This window comes from Crotalus tigris, unplaced genomic scaffold (assembly GCF_016545835.1).
Source record: "Crotalus tigris isolate CLP2741 ecotype Arizona unplaced genomic scaffold, ASM1654583v1 scf7180000018716.860359, whole genome shotgun sequence".
Taxonomy (NCBI): Eukaryota; Metazoa; Chordata; class Lepidosauria; order Squamata; family Viperidae; genus Crotalus; species Crotalus tigris.
The window spans coordinates 816646-842626 of NW_024097164.1; the positions used below are offsets into that span (position 1 = coordinate 816646).

At 36.9% G+C, this 25981-nt stretch overlaps 1 protein-coding gene across 1 annotated transcript; it reads right to left on the bottom strand.

Annotated features, from left to right (window-relative positions):
- On the bottom strand, positions 1 to 25423 carry IQCM (IQ motif containing M). Its single transcript, XM_039355668.1, has 2 exons — positions 25274 to 25423; positions 1 to 170 (listed from the first exon to the last, which is right to left on the bottom strand). The coding sequence occupies exons 1-2, from the start codon at positions 25374 to 25376 to the stop codon at positions 37 to 39; spliced, it is 237 nt and encodes a 78-aa protein (XP_039211602.1). The 5' UTR covers positions 25377 to 25423; the 3' UTR covers positions 1 to 36.
- Positions 25424 to 25981: the final 558 nt, after the last annotated feature.

Consider the following 25981-nt stretch of genomic DNA (forward strand, 5'->3'; position numbering starts at 1 on the left):
TGCTGTAAGGTTCATGGTGGTGATTTGCTTCCTGACTTAGTCACTGTCTTCTAAAACACTTTTTCCCTCATCTTTCATTTGCTCCTTTTTCTTTCTTTCTCGTATTGATGCAGCTACTAGAGCACCAGCAATTCGAATATCAGCTGATTTTAGCACTGGGTGGCCTCTTGCTGTAACATAAACAGATATATTGATTAGCTAAAGGGAACATTAGTAAGGATGATTCTAAACTGAAATTATAATGGACAAAGATAACTAAAGTGGTAGATTACTTATATGAAGAGCTATGTGAACTACTACACATTTCACTGATACAAAGCTCTAATATTGCAAAATATTAATACTGTACATTGTAAAATATGCATGATTAATAAATCAGATCCACTGATATCTAGCATGAGATATTTTGTTACTATGGGTTGTTATTATACGTGGCAATATTTCCTTGGCTAATGTATGATATGCTTTCTAAGCTAATTTGACCTTGGGTTTTTTTCATGAGCTGAAGAAGACTTTTTAGAATATTCTACGAATTTTTTTTAAAAAATTAGTAAAGCAAACATTTCAGCATCAGTAGAAAAGTAACCATGAACTGTGATAATAAACTTCAAAATAGTAAGAGCTTCACAGGTACATAGTGGAAGTTAACATAAGCAATGTTAAGCAAGTAAGTGATGGAGCCTATCTTCCTGTAGATCAGGGGTTCTCAACCTTGGCAACTTTAAGATTTGTGGACTTCAACTCCCAGAATTCCTCAGCCAGCAAAGCTGGCTGAGGAATTCTGGGAGTTGAAGTCCACAAGTCTTAAAGTTGCCAAGGTTGAGAACCCCTGCTGTAGAGGGCAGGAAAATTTTCCCAGAATTAGAGAATTAATACAACCTATGCTGTGATAGGAAGTTATCTTCAAATTAAGTTTGTAGCAAAACAGACAAGGGAGAATTAGAATTAGAAATTCACCTCTTCTTTAATTAAAGGCCTTAGGAAATATATTACCCAGCCCAGAGATTGAAACAACCCTAGAGTCTTTTAACTGTGGCTAGCCATTTGGGAAAACTATTATCTTGAGAGGCAAGGTATGAATAATTGTAATAACATAATAATGACTATGAAAACAGAAATCAGTATGGAATTTGTATGGATCAGGACGTTGTTGAGGAAGGGGTGGCTGAAGTCATGGGTATTATAGACTGGTCCCAAGTAACTATTAGTTGCTGCTTCAGGAAAAGTTACAGGGAGTCAAAGACGAGCAGGCCTTATCAGTTGGGCAGCAGTCATGTCTATCTTTCTAAGTCTGAAGTACTTGCAAATGGGAGCTTAGCTGCTGCTGAATGCACTGGCTGTTCATACCATTTTTATGATAAGAAAGCCATTTATTTTGCTTTCAAACAGAACTGAAATGTAGTCATGAATAAATGAGAGAAACTGAATAAAAATAAATTTGGCACCAGGATCTTAGATCATGTAGACAGCCAATGAATGATTTCAACATTCAGCAAGTTGGACCAAACATTTATTTTAAAAAGCATTGGCAATTACTTGGATGGAAAGTATAAATTCTAGTTACTAATTTATATAGTAATGCAATTTTCTATTTCTGGGACTTTACTGTATTTAGTAATTAGCAGTGACAGTAGGCATGGCAATACAAAATTATAGTTGCTCAGATTCAAAATGTTTAAATATTTTTTAAGAATGTGATTAAACTAGTATTATGCATTCTTGTTAACAAAAACTGTTAGATTAAGAAAAAGTTGAATTGTAGGTACTTAAATGTACATATTACAGAATTTTTTTTCTAATGCATGAGAGTATATTTCTAAATAGATAATATTTGCTATATTTTAGATTGAATCAAAATCGAAGATCCTTTTTGTTGGCCAAAACATCAAAACAGCTATAGCTGTATAGAACTTCCTGACATTTTCTTTTTTTTTTATTGAAAATGTTTTACATTTTACAAAAACAAATCCCCTTCCCATACCCCCCCCAACCCTACCTCACCCCCCCCCCTTCCCAACCTCCCAAACCCTCCCCTGGACTTCCTAGAGCTGAGTACAGGCTTAATTAAAAAAAAAAAAAACTTAAAACACTTTTAAAACCTAAACAAATTTAAATACAATCATCATTCTATATAAACTCCCTCCAAAAACACAAATTTAAACATTACTTTCTTTGAATATCTATATCTATAGTGTAAAATCTAATTTCTCCCTCTTTCTTTATCCTAAAATGAAAAAATAAACATATAAACCTTTGTTATACCATTAAAACTAAATACTCTTAAAAAACTTAAAGTAAATACATATTTCCTTCAATCTTCATAATCTTCTCTCCTATCCAAAAAGAAAAAACTTAAAAAACCTATAAGTCCTAAACAAATCTAAGCACATTTAATTAAACAAATTATTTTCTCTTAAAAATATTAATAATAATATTTAAAAACTAGAAACACTTTTAAATCCTAAACAAATCCTGACATTCCTGGCATTTTCAAGATAGAGATTTTAACGCCAACTATTCAGAATTTTTTGAAAGTATTGAAATAAATATATGAGACTCAGCAATGCATTCTGAAAAGTGAGTTAGGAAATTCCCAAAGGTTGGTACTGAGTTATAAATAATCAGAAGAACCATGAAATAACAAAATTCATTGAATAGCTTCAATTCATTCATAATAAATGTCCAGATCCATTGCAAATTTATATGCTGTCAAGAGTCACTATGTATAGTGAGAGAGGTAACACATACAATTAATAAATAAATACATAATAAATAAATAATAGTTTGGGATGATTTCCTCAGACTAAACCAAAAGTTATCAAAAGAGAGATGAAACGTAATGTAAGGAAGCACTGAGATATTTGCAGTTTGAGAAAAATCAACTGTAATTTGGTAGATGCATTAATACAGTTTATACTATTTATAATTAACCATGAAAAAAATATCCATGTAATTTTTTTTTTAAAAAAATGGTCTGTATCTATGAAAAAAGCATATTTGATGTGAGGTAATGTTAATAAACAGCATCATAATTTTATTAAATACATTTCTGATGTGTTTATACTTGAAAATATTTGTGCAATTTTAAACCATATCTCAAAATATGGTTTATATCCCAGCATAGCTCTTTGTTCATTTGTAGGAAGAACTATCTGATCAGGCAGGTGGAACATCTCCCTTTAAAATACTTAAAGAGTGGGCTTTTATTTGTAAGAGAAAGGGGCCACAAAATAAAGGCATGATATCATATTAAATGTTAACTGACAAGGGACTGATTTTTTACAGGATTATATAATAACCACTAATTAACCAGTGGAACAGCTTGCCTTCAGAAATCGTGGGTGTTCCATCACTGGAGAATTTTAAGAAGAGACTAGACAGTCACTTGTCTGAGATGGTATAGGTTCTCCTGCTTGAGCAGGGGGCTGGACTAGAAGACCTCCAAGGTCCTTTCCAGATTCTATTCTATTCTATTCTATTCTATTCTATTCTATTCCATTCCATTCTATTCTGTCCTATCCTATCCTAAAGGAATTTTAAAAGATAAATATTTTAATGAAAAAGAGATTTATAAAGTAACCTGTTACCACAATGTTCAAAAATGGAATATCCACACTGTGGGGCAATGTAGCTCAATGTCCTATTCTAAACTTTCAACTGCAAATATATAATTATATAGATTTTCAATTTAATCTAACAGAGATCATTTTTTTAAAAAAAATAAATCTCTATAAAATACCATCCCAAACCAAAAGGGGAAAATTGGAATCCAGAATGATAAACGAATAAAGGGAAACAGATGGAAGTCATAACTGCAAGAAGCCACAAACTAAAAATTCTTTTGGCAGTTTATGTGAAAAGCTAAACAGACTTTTATAAAATACTGTATTAGCAGGGACACAAAAGAATCACTTTCTATTTTCTTAAAAATAAGACTTGATATATTTGACAGAGACTAGCATTTCTTTTGTACAAAAATTAAATTTTGTGCTAAAATTATTATCTGATATAAGGTTATTCTGAATAAATTGTTCCTGCGACTTTGTTAGCAGTGTACAAATGAATAGGCATATGGCTCAATTTTCACTGGGCTTGCAAAGATAATTGTTTTGCCAACTATTTAAGCTTGTTACATGGGGGCTTTAGGAGGCAGGCAAGGACGGTGGGGGAGGCACATGAACAAGCTTACACTGACCCGTTTTTCTGCTTGAAAGGTTATAAAGTGCTTTTAAGGTATCTTGAATCTTCATCCTATCATGTCCTTTCCCAAATTTATGCCTACATATATGCAGGGTAAACTGCAGTCCAAACCTAGGTCCAAGTGGCTTTGTGCCTCTACAATTTCCTCTGCTGCAACATTTTTAAATATCTACAATAACTTAGTGTTTCTCAACTTTAGCATGTCAGTTCTCATATTTTTAAGACTGTTTAATTCATTATTTTGGGTACCAAGATGCTGCTCTACTCCAGTAGGAAGGAGAGCAAATTAATGGACCTGTCTACTCTTCATTAATTCCTTCCTAGGATTAATCCTGCTAAATATTCGGTATTAGCATCTCCCACACTGCCTGGTATCAACATTCCTCAGTACATATTCAAAAAGCTTGGGAGCCTGATAACCTGTTGTACCAGAAGAACATACAAAGACTTGCCCTCTGAAACCATTTATTAACAGCCTTTATCCAAACCTATATAAAGCATGTTGCAAAGACAACTGACAATTGCCAAAAAGAGAGCATGCAATTAGTATCTGAAATAATTGTGATTATGTTTTGTGCTAATATTAGCACTTTAAAACAGAACAATAATCCCAGACTGCATTATTGTGAAGGCCACTCAGCTGGTGATACAAAGCAATGGATAACAGTTCTTGATTGTTCATTACATTTTGATGCTTTGCACAAGCAGACCCCCCTCATTCTTATATAAATATAAAGCACTTCAGAATTAGTATTTTATTGTAGCATCAATCATACAAACTATTGTAATATTTTCAGTAAGTATCTATTAACACAAAGTTTTATTTAAGTTTGGTTGCATGCATGGATGAAGTGAAGGTGATATTCTTTCAATGGTTAATGGTTCTTTCCTATGAAGCACAAGTTATAAGGAGCAGAAAGTTCTCAGTTAAGATCTTGGAGCCAAGCACCTCACCTTTACTTGACATCTCATCCAGCACAGATTTTGCCAGCAAACACACATGATAATATCCTAATTATTAAGATTAGGATTAGGATTTTTAACAAAAGGGCTATATGATAAATTAAGCTGTGTACTAGACCAAGGAACTAGAAATATAGCAAAAAACTACTTCCAATCTACAAAGCTTAGAACAGTATTTAAACTTCACTTCCAGTTCTCATTGTCTTGGACTGAATTCCACCATTTTTATTATACTGGACATTATGATAATAAATTTATTAATGAACATACAATAAACTATATATGAAATGTGTTTTTATTTAACCCATGAAAACTCCCTTGCAAGTTTAATTCATTATATTTTAGCAGCAACTGCAGGAAGATTTAGTTCTCTGCCAAAAAAATTAAACAGCAGAGAAAATGTTTTAAAATCAAAGTAATTGAGATACTGGTACAAATCTCTGTGATATGTATGTTCAAAAGTTAGTGGTCTGTTATATTCGGCTTACATTTTTACAATACATTTTATTATAGCATGTGCAATGAGGTCATATTTTCCATTTGTAGGAACAAAATGCCATACAGTATTTATCACTGGGTATTTTAACATTGAAAATACGCTTTTTGAAGAATTCTTTATTATGGTATCAATTTGACTAACAGAAATATTGATGATGTAATATATCTAAATTTCTAGCTATTAAAAGGAGGAATCTCCCATACATTCATTAAATGAAACATTAGGAGTGCATATTCAATCAGAAGCAATCTCCTAATAGAAAGGTTAAGAGGCCATTTCAGGAACTGTGTTTTTTTTATTGGAAAAGTTTTATTAACAATTAACAAAATTTTTAACCCCCAAACCCACCCACCCCCACCCCCCTACCCCCCCACTTCCCAGAGCCGAGTACAGGGTTATTACAAACATATTAAACAAAATCTAATTAACTTTAACAAATTATACAGTAACCAAATTCATACTTAACCCTTAACTCCCTTTAAACTTTAACATCATAATATTATAAACAAATCCATTTTAAAACAATTATTATAAAGTACCATAATAACAATAAATAAACTAAATAATTTCTATTATAAAATGCTATTAATAATAATTATTATTTAAAATTTAATCATAAAATAAATGGATGGATTATATGGATAGATTATATCTAAAAAGTTCCATATTTAATCTGAATATAATCTATCCATCTTCTCCATACAATAATATATCTTTCTTGTGTATGATCCTTTAAATAAGCAGAAATTTTTGCCATTTCTGCTAAATTAGAAAACTTAAATGTCCATTCTTCTATAGTAGGCAACGAATCTTTCTTCCAATATTGACCTACCAATAACCTTGCTGCTGTTACTAAATTCAACATTAAAATAGTTTCTTTAACATCAAAATCCACAAAAATCCCTAGTAAAAATAGTTGAGGAGTAAACTTTATCTTCCTTTTAAAAATCTTTTTGAATGTTCCACCAAATCATAATCCAAAAAGCTTTAATATTTTTACAAGTCCACCAAACATGAAAATAAGTTGCGTCAGAACTACCGCATCTCCAACATTTAGGCTGTAAATTAGATACATACAAGACAACTTTTTAGGATCCAAATGCCACCTATAAAATATTTTGTAAAAATTTTCCCTTAAATTTTGAGCCTGTGTAAATTTAACATTTCTAATCCAAATTATCTCCCATAAAAATGACTGAGATCCTAATGGTGGTTTTAGTTGTCTTATGTATATGTTCTTTCTAATTCCTGCTACTTGTATTATTTTTATATATGTATATTTGGGATTGTGTTTATTTTGTCTATATTGTTCTAGTTAATTAAATGGGAATGACTCATTGGGACATTGTTTTATTTAGCCAGGACGCATTACAAATGCAATACTTTCTACAAACATTGTTCGTTGAATAGCCTTGTTCAGGCCCTAGGATATTTTTTTTCCATTACTGTTCTCCAAATAAGTGACATGATTGTATCAATGCTACTCATGCTCAGTCATCACTAGTGTATTCTAGGTTAGTAATGCCTTGTTTTTCTAATTTAAATTTGTTTGCAAACTGACTTTTCTCCCAGATCAGCTCTTTCTTATGCACACAAGGTACTTCTTTGACTATATATAAATTTACACATAAAGAACAAGTCCAATCTTAATAATGCAAAGATTATTGTATATGTTATGTCTTGCATATCAAAATAACTTAGTGTAACTTGAACACCTTGATATGTGAGTCAGGAGGGTCATTCTAATACTCTAGTTCAGACAGAAAAAATATACACATTTAAAGTTGCTTCATTCCCGAAATTATATTGTAGATTCAAACAAATAAGCTACAGGGCACATTTCAATTAATATTGAGATGTTCCCAGCATGGTTAATTAATAATCAGTCAGTAGAACCAAGTCACTTGGATAATGAGATACTGGATATCACCCTGATAGCTTGGGCTTTGGTACATAAAAGATCTCTTTTCTGCATAGATTTTTCTCACCTGAAACACCTGATAGTTTCTACTCCAGGGACAATCTGGAAACTAGTAAAAATCTGAGTCTTTTGGAAGGACTTTTTGAATAATTGACTTTGTATTGATTGTTGTTATTTTATTTTATCATTAATATCTGTAAACCAACTAAAGTCTTTTTGGATTGAAGAGGTGGGTAAATCACACAAAATAAATCAATAAATTTTGATCAAATGCACATGGTTAGCTAAGAGTAGAGCCATTTAAATCTATAGAAACAGATTTTTTTAAAAAAAATAGCTTCATAATTTTTTCTAATGCCAAAATATGTCTTAGAATTTGCAAACGCATTTGAGTGGGTATCTCCTGCAGAACAAAATGTCTTAGCCATTTATTCTTCTTGCATAATAAAAATATTTAGCATTTACAGTCTATCAACAAATGTCAACATAATTTCATGTTATCTGGCCTTCGTAACTCTTTAAAAAGCACTAGAAGCATAATGACATTATTAGTAGTGGTTGAAATAATTTGCCCAAACATCTTTTATTCATTTTCATTTATTAAAACTGGGGGGGAATGCATCTGGAGATTGAATCAAGTTTTAAAATACGAAGGTGGAAAGACCTTTCATTGAAATTAAGGTATTGAGACTTAGATTTGCATGTATCTTGACTGAGGCTTTTTCCTTGCTTTATTTTTTCTGGATTTTTTAATTAATAAAGCTTTGCTGCAGATTCTGCTTTGTTTTGCAGCTTGAATGCCCACAGCAGTTTGTGACATTTCTTAAATAAAATGCCCAATAAGAACAACACCATTTCTCATGGTTAAAAAATACGTGTACATTCATAAAATTAAATGCAAATATTTCTATTAAGAGATTAAAAAAAAAAGTAAGATAGATCTGACACACATGCCCCTGAAAATAACCAGTGCTAGCTAGACACAATTAAGTTTTATTCAAAGAATGAAAATTATTTCAACTGTTAATTATGCACCGAAAAGTATGCATAATATATTTGAGCTTTCACTATATTAAGCAGATTGATTCTCCCCAGTGGTGGGATTCAGATATGTGAACAACCGGTTCTCTGTGTTGATGCTGCTTCCAGAAGTCCATTCTGGGCCAGGGCAACAAAAAATTAGCTACCGGTTCTGCTGAAATAGTGCAAACTGGTTGAATCCTACCACTGATTCTTCCTGATATTACAATTCTCGGTTGATTTCAACCGTATTCAGATACTTAAATGTTTGTAGTCTTATGTAACATGATTGTCTTATAATAAACACATCTATAGATTTTAAAATGAAAATCTTATATCTGACAGCATTTTTTACAAGCAAACAAGTATATATATGTGTGTGTGTGTGTGTGTTTTCTGAGGTTTTCGCAGGTGTTTGTATGTAGGTCTTTGGTTATTCGGGTTTTCTCCCACGTAAAATTGGAAGTGTCTTGGCGACGTTTCGACAAAGTCTCATTCGTCATCTTCAGGCTGGTGCTTTCAGCTTCGTGCTTCTAGGACAGCGGTTCTCAACCTATGGGTCGCGACCCCATTTGGGGTCGAACAACATTTTACGGGGGTCGCCAAACAACACGATCCTCCATTTTTCCCCCTCAGGGGGCGCCATCGCGCATGTGCGCCACGCATGGGGGAGGCACTGTGCATGTGTGCCGCGCAAGGGGCGCTGCCACACATGTGCGCCGCGCGTGGGGCGACGCCGCGCATGTGCACCACGCGTGGGGCACCGCTGCACATGTGCACCGCACGTGGGGCGACACCGCACATGTGGGCCGTGCGTGGGGCGCCGCCGCACATGTGCGCCGCGTGTGGGGCGGCGCCGTGCATGTGCACAACGCGTGGGGCGACTTCCAATTTTACGTGGGAGAAAACCCGAATAACCAAAGATCTATATACATATATACATATATACATATATACATATATACATATATACATATATACATATATACATAGATACATAGATACATAGATACATAGATACATAGATACATATATACATATATATATATATATATATATATATATATATATATATATATATTTTTTCTTGGTAATTTATATAACACCTGCTTGGTAATTTATGTAACACTCCTGAATGATAAAATAATAAAATAGAAAAAAGTACCATATTTTCAAGTTTATAAAACACATGAACCATAAACTAATTAGCTTATTGAAAACTGGAAAAAAATGGGAAAAGCTAAATATGACGCATATTATTGGCTATGTTAACCAGACACATTAATCATATTTTAGCCAAGTGTTGTGCAAATGCAGCCAGTGAGATTGTATACTTATTAGTTGAGCCAATTCAGATGGCAGCAGATCTCACATTGTCTTGTTATATAAACCAATGCCATCCCTATGAAATCTTAATATATTTTGTCATACAATTATCCAATTTTTACATTTTGCTATTATTATTGTTATTAATAATAATAACATTAAGCCACCACCTGACTTCTATTGACTATGGGTAGTTTACAAATTGTTAAACATATTTAAAAACAAGGAACAATACAAAAAGCACAAAAACACAAAACAAAGGAACAGTTATGGCAGAGAAAACAAACAAGGAAAAGGAAGAAGGGGGACACACATTTTGACACATTGCTCCTCGAAGCACGAAGCTGAAAGCACCAGCCTGAAGATGATGAATGGGACTTCGTCGAAACGTCGCCAAGACACTTCCAATTTTATGCGGGAGAAAACCCGAACAACCAAAGACCTACATACAAACACCCGCGAAAACCTCAGAAAACATATATATATATATATGTATATAAACTTATATTCAAAAGCTATTCCAAGAATTCAAAAGCTATTCCAAGAATGTATTAATGATTTTTTGGGGGAAATCATACTTGTCAATTGTTTTCCTCTTTCAGAGACAGGATCACATGCTTGACATCTCTAAATTTCTTGAACTGACTGCAGAGTTAAAGCTGTTCTTCTGTCTCTGATTAGTCAGGAAACAGTTGTCTCAGAAAAGGAAGAACACGCTGCTACTTATTTTGTCAAACTCTAATTGCATACACTCACAAATGAATATGTTACATTCTCTCCTTTAAAAAGGCATATTATTTTGCTTAAATGTCTTGGTATATTTTGTTTGAATTTGCCATTTTGAACAAACATCTTTTTGTTCTAACTGCTCTACAGTGACCCATAAGTTTAGACTTTTCAGCATGTACAATCCACCAATACAGGGCATAAAACAGTATAAAACTCCACAGAATTTCACAGAACAGATTAACAGAATGATAGAATTAGAAGGGACCTTGGAGGTCTTCTAGTCCAACCCTCTGCTCAAGCAGGAAATCCTATACCATTTCAAATAAATGATTGTTCAATCTTTTCTTAAAAACTTCCAGTGTTGGAGCATTCATAACTTCTGGAAGCAAGTTGTTCCACTGACTAATTGTTTCAATTGTCAGGAAATTTCTCCTTAGTTCTAGGTTGCTTCTCTCCTTAATTATTTTCCATCCATTACTTCTTCTCCTGCCTTTCAGGTGCTTTGAAGAATAGGTTGATTGCCTCTTCTTTGTGGCAACCTTGGATGTTGGAACACTGCTATCATGTCACTGCTAGTCCTTCTTTACATAGACATATCCAATTCCAGCAACCGTTCTTTATATGTTTTACCCTCCAGTCCCCTAATCATCTTGGTTGCTCTTCTCTGCATTCTTTCCAGAGTCTCAACATCTTTTTTACATTGTGGTGACCAAAACTGGATGCAGTACTTAAAGTACTAAATGGTGTGGGATAAAGTTTAGTCAGATAAATCCTATCCTACCCATCTCAGTTTCAAAATGGAGACTAAACTGGAGGAGAGCTGCATTCCAGGCAAGTGAGGAGAAAACATTTATTTGACATATGAAAGCACAACCATGACCATTTTTCTGTCTTCTTTCCTATGTAACTGCAAGTTGTTTATGCTTCCTCTTTTATTTTATTTTTTTTGATCATAGGACTAATTTTCTATTTTCTGTGACCCACCTGCAAAATGTTCAGTAGTGAGCCCAGTGTAAGTGTTCGTATGTTATGACAATCCAGAAGACTATTGTTCTTGGAGGTTATGGATTATATGGGCATGCTATAATGAGACACTAAAAGATTCCTTATGCTGTGAGCTGGCAGGTTGAAATGTATCACTGTTGATTCTGCTGACCTCTCAGGATACATCTGACATCCTTAAGCTTTAGCATATTTATGTGTATACAGGTTGTGTTACAACTAGAGTCAATTCGGTTGATTTCAGTAATTGACTCAATGGTGGTTTCTTATCAAATATAGAAGTGTTCTACTTAAGGAATACTACTGAATTTTCCTTCATCAACACTGAAGGTAGGACACTGAACCACATTAGTGCAAGTTCTCTTCTATTTATGACAGAAATAATACTGTGGTGCTATTTAGAGGTCTCAGAAGAGCTATGAAAGAGATCCTTGGGACAGTAAGGAAAAGATTTAGCTTGTCATTTTGGACATCTAAATCAAAGACTCTTCATTTGACTTCTTGTGAATCTCTATTGGGAACAAATGATATTAGGAATAGAAATGGGAAGCCTCATAAAATATATCTTTGGGGATGCTTTTTCCAAAAGAAAATAAACCTATCAGCAAAAATAAGCTAAGTCATAAAGCCACCCCAAAAGATTTGATTTAATCAAGACTGCAGGTGGAAAATTCTTCAAATGGGTTGGTTATGGAAAGGTAATCAGTAATAATTAAGAAACTCTCCAAGGCTTTGCTGAGATTAGATTTGCTTCTTCTTTTTTTGCCATTACTTTCCCTGTGCTCCAAGTTAAAAAAAAATCCCAAATCAATCTAAAGGCTAAGAACAATATCACTTCCTCATTACACCAGTGGTTATAATTGATTTCCAAAACATAGTTTCAAATAAAAGGATTTTCTAATGTTGCTGCAGTGCTTAAAAGAGATAACCTTGCCCTTCTCTTTAATTTGCAATTTACAGTAGCATCTCTGTCTAAATTTGCTAGTTTTTATTTGTAACTTAAGCAACACTTCTGTGTCAATTATACATACCTCTGTTTACTAGATAGTGAGACAGAGGTAGAGGTAGAAGTAGAGATACGCACAGACACACTTACTTAGGTGACAGCACCTAGATGACATTGTTGAGGCTTTGAACTAAGCAAGATTGGACTAGTTTTGTATTTGGATGAAAATCACTCCCAAGAAACAATCCTCCATGTTTCATTGCCTCTTCCAAGTCAGAATGCAAAGGAGTCTGCTCCAGACAAATGGTATCCTCAAGACACCAAGGGCAGCAATCTAGCACCTAAGCTGACTCTGCTAGCAGTGATCCAGAAAATGTGCAGGATGAATCAGATGATGGAGGCCCTTAGGTCCACCAAGCTCAAGAATGTGTCATGAACTCCAAAAAGCCAAGCAAAGGCACTCAACTCAGCTTGCATTGGTAAGTGATAACTATACAACCACCGGCACCCAGTTTGTCATTTGAGAACACAAGTTTTGACCTGAGCTTAATGCTTTTGTATCTCTGAATACCATATGCTGGTTGTTTAAAATGGTGGCCATATACATTTTTTAAATAAATAAAAAAAATCTTGACTTTTAAAAAGGGGTATCTTTCTCTGATAACTGGATATTTTAATTGCTTTGTACTTTGTCTATGCTCTAATTTGGCTTTATACTCCCACAACAAGGCAATGCTTCCATGTTGCTGCCCAGCAAAATGCTTTGATATGTACACTATATGAAATCACCTGGTCAAGGGCATGATTCACAGAAGACTTCAGTTTTTACACACAATGCAAATCAGACTATTGAATTTGGGAAACAAATATTGCAGCCATTAGTTCAGTGTCATTCAGTAGAGAAAAAATAATACTGAGAGAGACAATGGGGTTGCCATAGCAATTTATGGGGCAAACTTCATCAATAACTATCTTCTAGGAGATTTATTCTTGAACAAAAGATACAGAGATCTCAAAAGGAAAGATAATAACATATGTTAGAAAGATAGAGCCATACTCTTATTTCTTTTTGCTGAAGAAATAAAAAGTATATATCTAATTTAATATACTTACAATCGACATTTCCCCCCCTAAAAGACATGCTTCATCAGGGTCCTCCTCAAAGAGAGGACGAACCTGATGAAGCATGTCTTTTAGGAGAAAAACACAGAAATAATGTATACAAGAACTTAAAAATTACTAATATTTCTTGAGAGTGAAAGTAAATGAGGTGGTATTATATATAAATTAATGTTTGTAAACAAATATGAATTAGAGAAATTACTATATCTGAGTTTATTGTACAAGCCTATTTCAACATTCAAAACACGTATAAGTTTTGGGTGGGAGGCTAGAAAGGTGAGACATATACAAAACATTTCCAGCAGCTGAAAAATGAGTATTAGTGTTTTAGAAAATATCAGGCAAATTACTTGAAATGTTTCTTGAAATACTATACTTATAGGTACTTATCCACTAGAATTTATCTGAAGCACAAGTAGCTTGTCTATTCAACTTGTGCCAAAATCTGATGGATCAGAGCCCAGGGGGTTAGATTTGTACTCTAACCTTTCCAACCCATTTTTTGCCTGTGATTGCAGTAATCAGAACTGGCAAGCATTATAGGAACAAGATTAAAATTCAGAAAGCTAAATCCTGACATACAATACACTGAGAAAATAATGAACAGTAACACTGCTCAAGAGACACAAGCATATCATCCACAGATCATGAAACTGAGATATTGCACCACGCCCGGGGGGACCCTCTTCTCCACCACGCCCGGAGGTACCAGAATCATTTACGACCGCAAGTTTCTGTTAGATCGGCGCAATTCTCCCATGGCTCAAACCCCTCCTTGCCACCTTCCCAATATCCCAGGAGTTACCAGTCCTGGTTCTGTGACAGAAGATTCCAAAGTGGAAGTAAATAATCTGAACAATCATGATGGGAAGCCTATAATTGTTGGTCTCAAAACAAAACCATCTTCTTGTAATATCGACCTTGCTCCTTTGACTATCATCTGCTTCCCGAGGGCCTCTTTTGGGGGCACCCTCACCTGTTGGACATCCAGCGTCTCCCCCATTGGGGTGCTGACTCTCCGCTTTGTAACAACTGCATGCTCCCTGTTTAGGGGGAGCTTCTAATGACAGAATTTATTCTGAACTTTCCCCCTGCAACAACTGTAACAACTGTTGTCTGCCATTTTAGAGAATGTCTGTTGTGAGTATGTGCATGTATGCAGATGAATGGTTGCCCTGTTAGTTATAAATTTTATTATTGTATTTAAGGGTGTATGAATGTGAATTATTTTTATGTATATTAACTGAATGTGAATGTGTATGAGTGTTTGTGGTAGGAGAATGGTAGAGCCAGGGGCGGAGCCTGGTGCCCCCTCTGCTGAGTGCAATAGCAAAAGCAGGGGGGGCAGGACTTACCCTTGGGCTTGGTGTGCATGGAAAGTTAGTCAGGTCGGGAAGGGAGAAGGTTGGTGAGGGTGGGGGTACTCCAGGGATGGGAAAAGGTCAGAGCATCCCGGTTATGACTGGGATGGGCAGATATGGCAGGAGCCGAGGGGCAGGCCATTTTCGGGGAACGAGGACTCACTATATTAGAGCGATTCCTTGTTCTGGCCCCTCAAAAGGCCCATCCTGTGACAGGGGAGTACAGGGCCCTAGTACAGGGGAGTACAGGGCCCTAGAGTACAGGGCCCTGCTGTTGCTTAATGCCAGGTCCATTGTCAACAAAGCGCCCCTTGTCCGTGATTTAATATTAGATAGGGGGGCGGACCTGGCATGTATAACCGAAACCTGGCTGGGCCCCGAGGGGGGTGTTCCCCTCTCGGAGATGTGCCTGGATGGGTTTGTGGTGTTTCATCAGCCTCGACATTAGGGCAGGGGTGGGGGAGTGGCAGTCATCGCTCGGAGGTCCCTGAATCCTCGTAAGATCCCTGCCCCGGAGATTGTTGGTTATGAGTCCCTCCTATTGAAGTTGGGTTCACGGGTTCAGTTGGGCTTGTTGCTGATGTACCTACCTCCCAGCTGCATCGCAACAGCCCTGCCTGTGCTGCTGGAGTCAGTAGCCGGGTTGGCGGTGGAGTTCCCCAGACTTATGATACTGGGGGACTTTAACCTGCCATCACTCGGCAAACGCTCAGAGGCAGTGCAAGAGTTCATGGCTTCTATGGCAACCATGGACCTGACCCAAGTAATCCAGGATCCGACTCATAGGGGTGGTCACACACTCGACCTTGTGTTTTTCTCGGGGCAGTGGAGACATGATCTGGAACTAAGGGGAATAGAGATCTTTCCCTTGTCATGGACAGATCATTTTCTATTGAGGCTGGACTTCAGAGCATCACTCCCCCACTGCAGGGAGGTGGAGCCGACTAGGTGGTTCTCCCCCAGGTGCCTAATGGACCCAGATCAGTTCCAGGAGGAGCTTGGGGAAATACCTGACTCCCTTGTCCACAACTCGTCCGGGTCCCTGGTTGCGGCCTGGAATGAGGCGGCATCCGGGGCCCTGGATCGAATTGCGCTTTTGCGACCTCTCTGTGGTAGTGGTCCCCGGAGGGCGCCTTGGTTTACTAAGTAGCTCCGGGAGATGAAGTGCCACAAGAGACGTCTAGAGCGACATTGGAGGGCCAGTAACTCGGAATCTGACCTATCACTATTAAGAGCCTATCTTAGGACTTATTTAGTGGCGATAAGGGCGGCAAAGCGTGTTCACTTTTCCACACTTATTGCGTCCGCAGAATCTCGCCTGGCCGCCTTGTTTAGGGTGACCCGCTCCCTTCTTAAAATGGAGGAGGCGGAGGAACCCTTGCAGGGGAGAGCTGAGGAGTTCTTTCAGACAAAATCGCTCAGATTCAGAGGGATCTGGACTCCGACTGGGCAGTGCCAGCCGAGATGCCGTGGGCTGGTCTTAGTCATGTTATCTGGAGCGAGTTTGAGCCTGTGACCCCTGATGAAGTGGACAAGGCCGTGAGGGCAATGAATGCCACCACCTGTTTATTGGACCCGTGCCCTGGCTGGTTTCTGCCAGTAGGGAGGTGACACGAGGCTGGCTCCAGGCAATAATCAACACCTCTTTGATGGAGGGGTCTTTCCCGCAACCTTTGAAGGAAGTGGTGGTGAGGCCCCTCCTCAAGAAGCCTTCCTGGACCCAGCTATTTTGAAGAACTTTCGTCCTGTCTCCAGCCTCCCCTTTGTGGGGAAGGTTGTAGAGAAGGTGGTGGCATTCCAACTCTTGCGATCCTTGGATGAAACGAATTATCTGGACCCTTTTCAACCTGGCTTCAGGCCCGACTACAGCACTGAGACTGCTTTGGTCGCACTGACCAATGACCTCTGGCGAGCCCGGGATAGGGGTCATTCCTCTATCTTGGTGCTTCTTGACCTCTCAGCGGCTTTCGATACCATCGACCATGGTATCCTTCTGCGTCGTCTCGGAGAGTTGGGGGTGGGCGGCACTGTATTGCGGTGGTTCTCCTCCTACCTCTCTGACAGGTCGCAGTCGGTGTTGGCAGGCGGACAGAGATCGACCCCTAGGCGCCTCGATTATGGGGTGCCTCAAGGTTTGGTCCTGTCCCCCCTCCTTTTTAACATCTACATGAAACCGCTGGGTGAGATCATTCGGCGACACGGGGTGAGGTATCATCAGTATGCGGATGATACCCAATTATATATCTCCACCCCATGTTCTTTCAGTGAAGCAGTCGACGTGATGTGCCGGTTCCTGGAAGATGTGAGGGTCTGGATGGGGCTGAACAGGCTTAGACTCAACCCTGACAAGATCGAGTGGCTCTGGGTCTTGCCCCCCAAGGGTCATTCTGATGGTCCATCATTAATCCTGGGGGGGGGAAATTTACCTCCCTCAGTGCAGGCACGCAACTTGGGTATCCTCCTGGACTCACAGCTAAATTTGGAACAACATCTATCGGCTGTGGCCAGGGGGACCTTTGCCCAGGTTCGCCTGGTGCACTAGTTGCGGCCTTATTTGGACCGGGAGGCTCTACTCACGGTTACTCATGCCCTTGTCACCTCAAGACTGGACTACTGTAATGCGCTCTACATGGGGCTACCCTTGAAGAGCATTCAGAGGCTGCAGTTGGTTCAGAATGCAGCCGCGAGAGTGATTGTGAGTGCACCAAGGTACACCCACGTGTCACCTATCCTCCGCAAGCTGCACTGGCTTCCTGTGGGTCTCCAGACACAATTCAAGGTGTTGGTTGTCACCTTTAAAGCCCTTCATGGCTTAGGACCAGGTTACTTACAGGACCGCATACTGCCGCATAGTTCCCAGAGACCGGTGAGGTCCCACAGATTGGGCCTCCTTCAGGTCCCGTCGGCCAGACAATGTCGGCTGGCGGGCCCTCGGGGAAGGGCCTTTTCTGTGGTGGCTCCGACGTGGTGGAATCAACTTCCCCCTGAGATTCGAACTACTCCCACCTTTCCGGCCTTCAAGAAAGCTATTAAAACTCTCCTGTTCCAGCAGGCCTGGGGTTGATGTCCCCGGGGGGGGATTCAATTGGGACATGCTGTGTGAATGTATTCATTTTTTTAATTGTTATATTTGTTGTTTTAATTTTGTACGCCGCCCTGAGTCCCTAGAGATTGGGCAGCATATAAATTTTATTAATAAATAAATAAATAAATAAAATATTTTCATTATTTTATTTATAAGCTGCCTGACTCTGGATGGTTTACAACTAAAATGCCAACAAAAAATATATACTTTCAAAGAAAAAAATGTAGAGCAGCAAGGTTATGTCAAGCAGAAACTCTCTCTAGAACAGAGGTCTCCAAACTATGGGTCGCGGCCCACTACCAGGCCATGGTCTCTTGGCCACCGGGCTGTGCGAGTAGCTGGGTAGTGAACGTGTGTGTGCGTGTGCATGTGCTCAACCCCCGCATGCCACCATTGCCGTGATGTTGTGCGGGTGGTGGCAGTGCCGCTAGTATCACGTGGGCAGCGGCATTGCCACAAACCTTGTGTAAGAGGCAGCAGTGCCATGAGCGGCAGGTGGGTGACAGTGCATCACACAAAGGTGGCAGCATTGCCACAAATGTGCGGGCAGCAGCAGCACTGCAAATCGGGCTGCAATGCGATACTTGCGTGGGGGTGGTGATGCAAGCCTCACACCAGGGCGGCATCACTGTGGGCCGCAGTGTGATCCTCGCGCTGGTGGTAGTATCGCTATGAGCCTGGCAGTGGCACCACAAACCTCACACAGGTGCTGCCATGCTGAGAGCCTCATGCAATGCTTGTAGCCCCATTTGCATGGTGCACATGCTCGCAGCCTGTTTGTACACATGCGCGCATGTATGGCCACATTCACGTTTCTGCATGTGCACATAAGATACCTGCACCTCCCTCTCCCACCGGGCCACCAATCCGAAAAAGTTGGAGACCCCTGGTCTAGAGTTGCCAACAATCCATTCTAATCAGTCAGACACTTCCCCTGAAGTTCTCTATCAAGATCTAGATTACTGCTAGACAGTTTGTTCTCTATATCCAAAAGATGGGGAATCCTATGACTCTCCATAAGTTACTCAACTACTAGCAGCTCCAGCAAGCAAGGCCAAATGATAATGGTTGTTGAGACTTATGATATACAACATTTAGAAAGCCAAATGTTTGCTATTTTGACTCAACACAAATCAAAATATAATATTAAATATCTCAAATAGTAACATGCTAAAAATTGAAATAGCACTTTCTGATGCAGACCTACCAGTATCTCAACAGGATTAAACATTGGGTCAATCAGTTACTAGTAGGAACATTTCAGTTACTGACAAGAAACCCTTTCCAAAATTGCTACTTATCGCAGAGGAAAACAGGGGTAATGTAGGCCTGCATTTAGAAGAGCTTTCTATATATAATATAATCAATAATCAAAGCAGGCACAAATTCACCAACATTGTTCGAATTTAACACTGTAAGGTTTAACATGAAGTGCCTAAAACACTTATCCATCACGACAGCAATGTATTTTCTCTTCCTTTGAGTACCCCAGATATTTAATCTGGCATGTCAACAAGCTTTGTAGAATACTGTTAAAAACACTCTAGTTTTTAGGACGCTAATTGTTTGAGTTTATTTTAAATGATCAAAGGCTTTCTTGAGTCACAACAGAAACCGCTACAGTTTCAGCTGTTTTTTTTTCAACATCTTGTAGCCATTAAGAGGCTGCTTGTCTCCCTAACAAACAACAATGCTGTGTTATGAAGCATTCCATCTTGTCACAAAAATGACACAATTTTCAGGATCTTTATACTGTAAAAACTCTAAATATTTTATGAACTGGGAAATCCAGAGAACATATTTAGTTAGCCAACTACTGGAGCCCTGGGACCCCTAGAAGCCATCATGTCATTAAACAAATATATGAGCCTGAAGCAAAGCAGGCAAGGGAACATAGCAACTTTTGACTACTATCTTGGTAATACTAAAGCCTAGAAATACCTGTTAAAAATAAACACAGTGTTAAAACATGCAGGCATGAGCATCCCCACTTCTGCTTGACACATTTCTTCAAGATTTATAGTGCAGTCTCATGCAAATTTATTCTAAAGTCAGCCATGTCCACTGATTCTCAGCATATAAGCCATGAAGTTCCTAAAGGTTATAGAAACTGCTGACTTGGAAGATGTATAGACATGTTCTTCCTTTCTTTACATGAGACTCTTTCCTATCACTCTCATTTCCTGTCATTAATTATTGTGAATTCACTCTTTGATCTTCAGAGATCAACTGATCAGGTTATCAACTCACTTGCAAGAAATATATTATATGATTTCTTGTCACAAATAGTAATAGAAAATTAGCGGTCCATTTTCTGATGGCATCTTAGTGAAGGTGAATAAAATGGCAGTGCTTTTTGCAATTCTGTGGATTAATTTTTTTGTGACAATCTGTATTGATGTTTCACTCTACACATGCTATCATAGGCTTTCTTCTCATGTTCTTTTAATAGTACTTCAAGATTTCTTTATCAATCAGTCCATGTAAACGTGGACAGAAAAAAAAAAAGCCTGGAATGTGTTTGATATTTTAATATTTATTATGGAACTTATTTTAAAAATTCCAAGGCTATCTTTCCAAAAATTGATAATAAGAAAATTCACAGTGCTTTAAAAACAAACAGATTAAATGCAATTTAAATGTAACTGCTACAATCCTTCTATCAACTAGTTTAAGAGCTGAAAAAGATACTGCATATAATCATGTACACTGGAAAATCTATGATTAGCTTCCAGAATTTGTTATTCACAAAAGGGGCTGGTAACAGTTAATTAGGCCAAATTTATGAGGAGATAAAGAGCAACAAACGCCTTTGATTTCTGAATGAAAAAGAAAAGTGAATCCAATAATACATCTCATGAATTCATTTCACAAACCATGAGAAGGAAAAAAAACAGAGGCTACTCGAGACTTGCGTCACAGCCAGATGGAACGCGGAAAGGCAGGGCTTTGCTTTCTGCGCCCGATTTCACCCTACTGGGGGCCCTAAAAGGGCCTAAAATCGTCCCGAAGAGGCGATGAAGAAGAGGGGTGCCTTGTTGATCATGGAGAGACAGCGGTCTTTCCTTTTGATCCAAGGAAGGCCCTCCAAACTGGCAGGGGAAAGACCGGCTACATTCCTGTGCCTGGCCATTAGCTGCTGACAACCGAAAAAGAAAAAAGCACTACTTAATACATTGTAAACAGCATGTTTGGAACTGGGTGAGAATATTGATCCTTTCTTTACTATTTTACAACTGAATTTCCTGGAAAAGGCTCCCATGAAGCTAAAAACCTCCAAATGTAAATGGAAGCGGCGTTTTATTTTTATGGGGGACGGAAACATACAATAATGAAGTAGAAGTAACATAAAGCTACAGTTTTGATAAATTTGAGAACTGAGATAACTGTTAAGATTTTCTCTTTGAAAAAAAAATGAGGCAAAATATAAAAAAAATCAATTCTTTGTTTTAAGAGTGGAAAATGGACTTTGAATGACATCTAGTGGTGGATTTGTGTATAGCACTATAATTTGCTTCCTGGCTGCTTGGTGATTCCTAGCTTGGGAGAACAACTGGCAATAAAGGAAAATATTTTGGCACACTTATCACCCTGACCTTCTTGGATTACAAATACCTAATGAGCTTGGACTTTTAACTTCAAGAGCTAGTGGGAGAGAAAAAAAATTGACCTAGGACTATGCTTGGCTGAGAGAGACTTTTGAGCTGTTTTCAGAGAGGTTGAACATTTTGAACACTTTGAACATTGTGGATTACAACCTTGCCTGATTGTCAATTTTTGGATACTTGAGACAAAGGATTGCGATAAAATATTGCTTTCAGAACTGAACCTATATTTTGGAATCTATTGGATTATAAAGGATACATATATAGACCAGAAAACTAGAGGAAAATTCGATCTACTCTTACTGAGTCTGGTGATACTAGAGGAATTTCAGGAATCATGCCTCAGGAAAAAAAACAAACACCTTTCAGAAAGAAATATATTCTATGCTATAAATAAAAAGAAATCATAATGAGACTAAAAATAATTTAGACAATGTAAACGAGCAAATCTCCAAATTAAATCTACAACTAGAAAGTTCCCAGATAACGACTACAAAGTATGAACAAATAATCCAGAAACCAGAAGATGAAACAGAGGAAATGGATTTAGAGATAGAAGAGATAAAAGAAGGGAAATATAAATGACTATATACAAACAAAATACTGCAAGACTTAGCAAAAACAATAAAAATGCAAAAAGCCTTTTACCCCTTATACGCAAAATATATCTGATGACAAGGAAGAAGATTTTAAAAAGGGGAATATAGAGTTGTTAAGGGAAATGTCACAATTTAGGAGACAGGGAATGAAAAAAGAAAAGGTGGGATTCCCCCTCAAAAATACCCTACCTAAATTGTCTTCCTCATGCCAAGCAATTTTTACAAAAATAGAAACAAAATTCCTGGGCGATCTAATTGCCCTGGCTTGGAAAGCGACTTGGCAAAGAAAGAAAGCGAGAGTCATATTTAAAAAAAACAGAAGATTTGACCTTTTAGAGGGGGCATTATATGTTTAAATACTTGTTTGAATAAGTTTAAAAGAACAGATGGCCTTTAGATATAATTAGACTTTTATAATGAACCATGTGATTTAGAATTAAGTTAGCATTTTCTCTCTCTTTTTTGATATGGGAAATATGAAGATAAGAGGAGGATTGATTTGAATAAAACTTTTAGCTATATAAATATAATTAATATTGAGAAAATCATAACTGATAGATATTTCAAATACTGATGGGAAATCAAATTTTAACAAGACCATGAAAAACAGGATATTGATTATGAATTGACATTATTGATTTATGAATTGATATTATTTTTATTTGTATGATATTAGTAAAATATGATGAAAATGCTTATATCTAACTTTGTATACATTAACAGTACCAAAAATTGTAATGGTGTAATGAGGGGAAAATGGAAAAAATATGGAGAAGAAAGGAGGATTAGAGAAAAAATACTGGATTATGTAGTATTGAACAGATTTATATTGAAGAAGTTAATGTTAAATATTTGAATCCAGACAACATGTTGTTTACTAAGTACTACAGACTGTAATTAATAAAACTTTTATTAAAAAAACTCAGCGGCTACTCAGTACATTTGAAGATACAGTATTGTAGATATATTGTTGCCTTAATCTAAGTATCTGTTTTTCAGATCTGTTATGATTTGGACTAAGACATAATGCTAGAATAGAACAAGTAACATTCTGGATGATGAACTGCAGATCCAAACTCTGAACAAAAAATTATGATGCAATTTCATTCATCAATTTAATAGCACCGTAAACTGTAAACTTTAGCAAGCCGAAGTCAAAAATAAAACTTATTTTTCTATTTCTTTCAAATCCTGTCTCCATACAAATCAACATTTCAATTTAGTTTTCTTTTTTAATTTAAATACAGAAACAAAAGATAAGAAAATTAAGGGAAGATAATTGCAGGGTTGAGGAATTAATCTTTTTCTTTTCTTTTTCCTTCTGTTTTTCCTGCAAATATTTGCAAAGTTTATATCTTTATTGTGAATAATATAATCTGGACAGGAACATGAGTGGGCCAAAAAGAGAGAATATCTTAGAAATATACCATGTTGACATAAGATCTCAAAGAATTTGAGATACAAATCGAGATACAATAGATAAAAAATGAAATAAAAAGATTTGTATAGCAAGTAAATCTGGAAAGAGTTACACAAAGTAAGGAAAATATCACTACCTATCTGAAATTGTTATCAAGCCTGCTAATCAAAGTTTGAGATTAGCTTCATTCAAAGTTTTTGTGCTATATAAAACTTTCACAAAAACTCTCAGCTGATTTATTATATATTTCCATATCTTACAATGATTGAATTATTGCTTATGAATATGCTGACATATCTGCATGTCACATCACTAAATATCTATTTCTGCAAAGTCTGAATTGATATATCTGAAATAACTGACTTTCAGATGCTGTTTTTTTCTCCACTTCATATGTCTCTTTCAATCATACAATGTTGTGTAGGTAGTACAGCTGCAAATTTTTCAAAACTCTTGACTGACATGTTTGGGAAATCCATTTTCTATTCCTTGTTTAGATTTTAAATTTAACATCCCTCCAAATTTCCTCTATCTTTATCATCATTTAGTTATCCACTGAGAAATTTTATTTAGCAAAACTAAGTGGAAAACCTTTGAATATAATTGGCAAGCATGCAATACTGACTTTGCTTACTATCATTAATGTCTTCAACATATCTTACAAAAGGCCACCCTCAGGATATTTGCTTTGTAATCCTAATCATTTTAGGCTTTTCAGAATATTTGTTAATCACTTTAAAAATCAATTTACCCTTGCAACCACTTCCGGAACATATGAATGGTTCTGCATCTTCTCACAGAAATAATAGAATCTGTATACAGGTTATATAGATATGGATAAATGTTTGTGCTACATAAAAGATATTGTTATTTTTATGAAGGTGAAAGTATCATGATTAATTCACAAAGAAATAAAAGCTCCGAGGGAAATCAATTCAGTGATTGTCCAGTTTGAAACAAAAAAACATGACTAGCTTGCTTATCCAACTAGCTTATCTAACTTTCCTTTTTATAGTTCACACTGGAAACAGTCCAACATTTAAGAGCACTGATTAATTGTATTAATTAGAGAGTAGGCTAAAATTTCATAACAAGGATTCCAATGAGTGCCCTATCGAAAGTAGAACACTCTGCATCTGATTATTTTCTTGGTAATTGTTAAATTTTTAAATTAGTATAAAAGGTAACCTGCATATTGGCTCAGACTGAGCAATTATTACGTTAAGATGCTCTCTGCAAATTTTAAACATGCAAACATATTTATTTATCACACTGAAAACATTTGAGATATTCAGCTGGTGAAGACCATGTAGCAAAACCATGATTTGTTGAAAGGTTGGTGATCTAAGAAAAGTGTATCAAATGGTCCATTTCCATTTACAAAAGTAAACAACAGAATTATGATGATACATGACAATTGTAGAAATCCGAACTAGTAACACTCCTACAAAAGGAATCCATTTAAAAATGGTTACCTAGATACATGTAAGAATCTTCTCCATCAACAATTGGTTTCACCCAGGTTGACCGAGGAGCAGTTGCTGTTATCAACTTGAGACCAACAGGGGGATACAACATGAATGCAATTTCAACTACTTGAGTCTTATTAAGGCTTATGTTTTTTGAACCAGAATCTGGAAAAAAAACAGATTTTTTTGCAATAAACAACAATTTCAATTCTATATCATTTCATTTATTTATAGAATTCATTGCCACAAGATGTGGAACTGTCACTAGTTAAAAGAGAGATAAGATGGAGAATAAGCATGTGCCTGTCATCTCACATAGCTATAGTATATAGTACAGAATTTTCCAATTCATCAGTGACAGCATTAAACTGATACTAGATTCTGGAAAATAAGAGAACAAGTTACTGCCAGTTTTTATATGAGGAACTGGATACACAGTATATGTTTATTATGTTAATCAGGGCATCCATTCAAATTAAAAGGAAATCAGATGAGGAGGAGAAACACATAATTGCTAGTCATCTTGCAGTTTATCGTATAACCTTTACGACTATCGTGTTTCTTCTAATATTTGCCACTCAGTAATTTCCAACCATTTTTTTCCAATCGTGTCTTATGGTACATAGCACACCAAGTAATATGTATTCCAACTTCTGAGCAAAACTATGGTAAACTGGGTGGGAACATTCTGTAACTGTAATTTCTTTACCTTTG

Excerpts from the sequence above, each read along its gene's own strand:
- IQCM (XM_039355668.1), bottom strand. The coding sequence starts at position 25,376 with ATGTTGTATCCCCCTGTTGGTCTCAAGTTGATAACAGCAACTGCTCCT. Across the intron at positions 171-25,273 it reads AGATTCTTACATGTATCTAG|CAAGAGGCCACCCAGTGCTA; the intron begins GTAACCATTTTT and ends TTTATGTTACAG.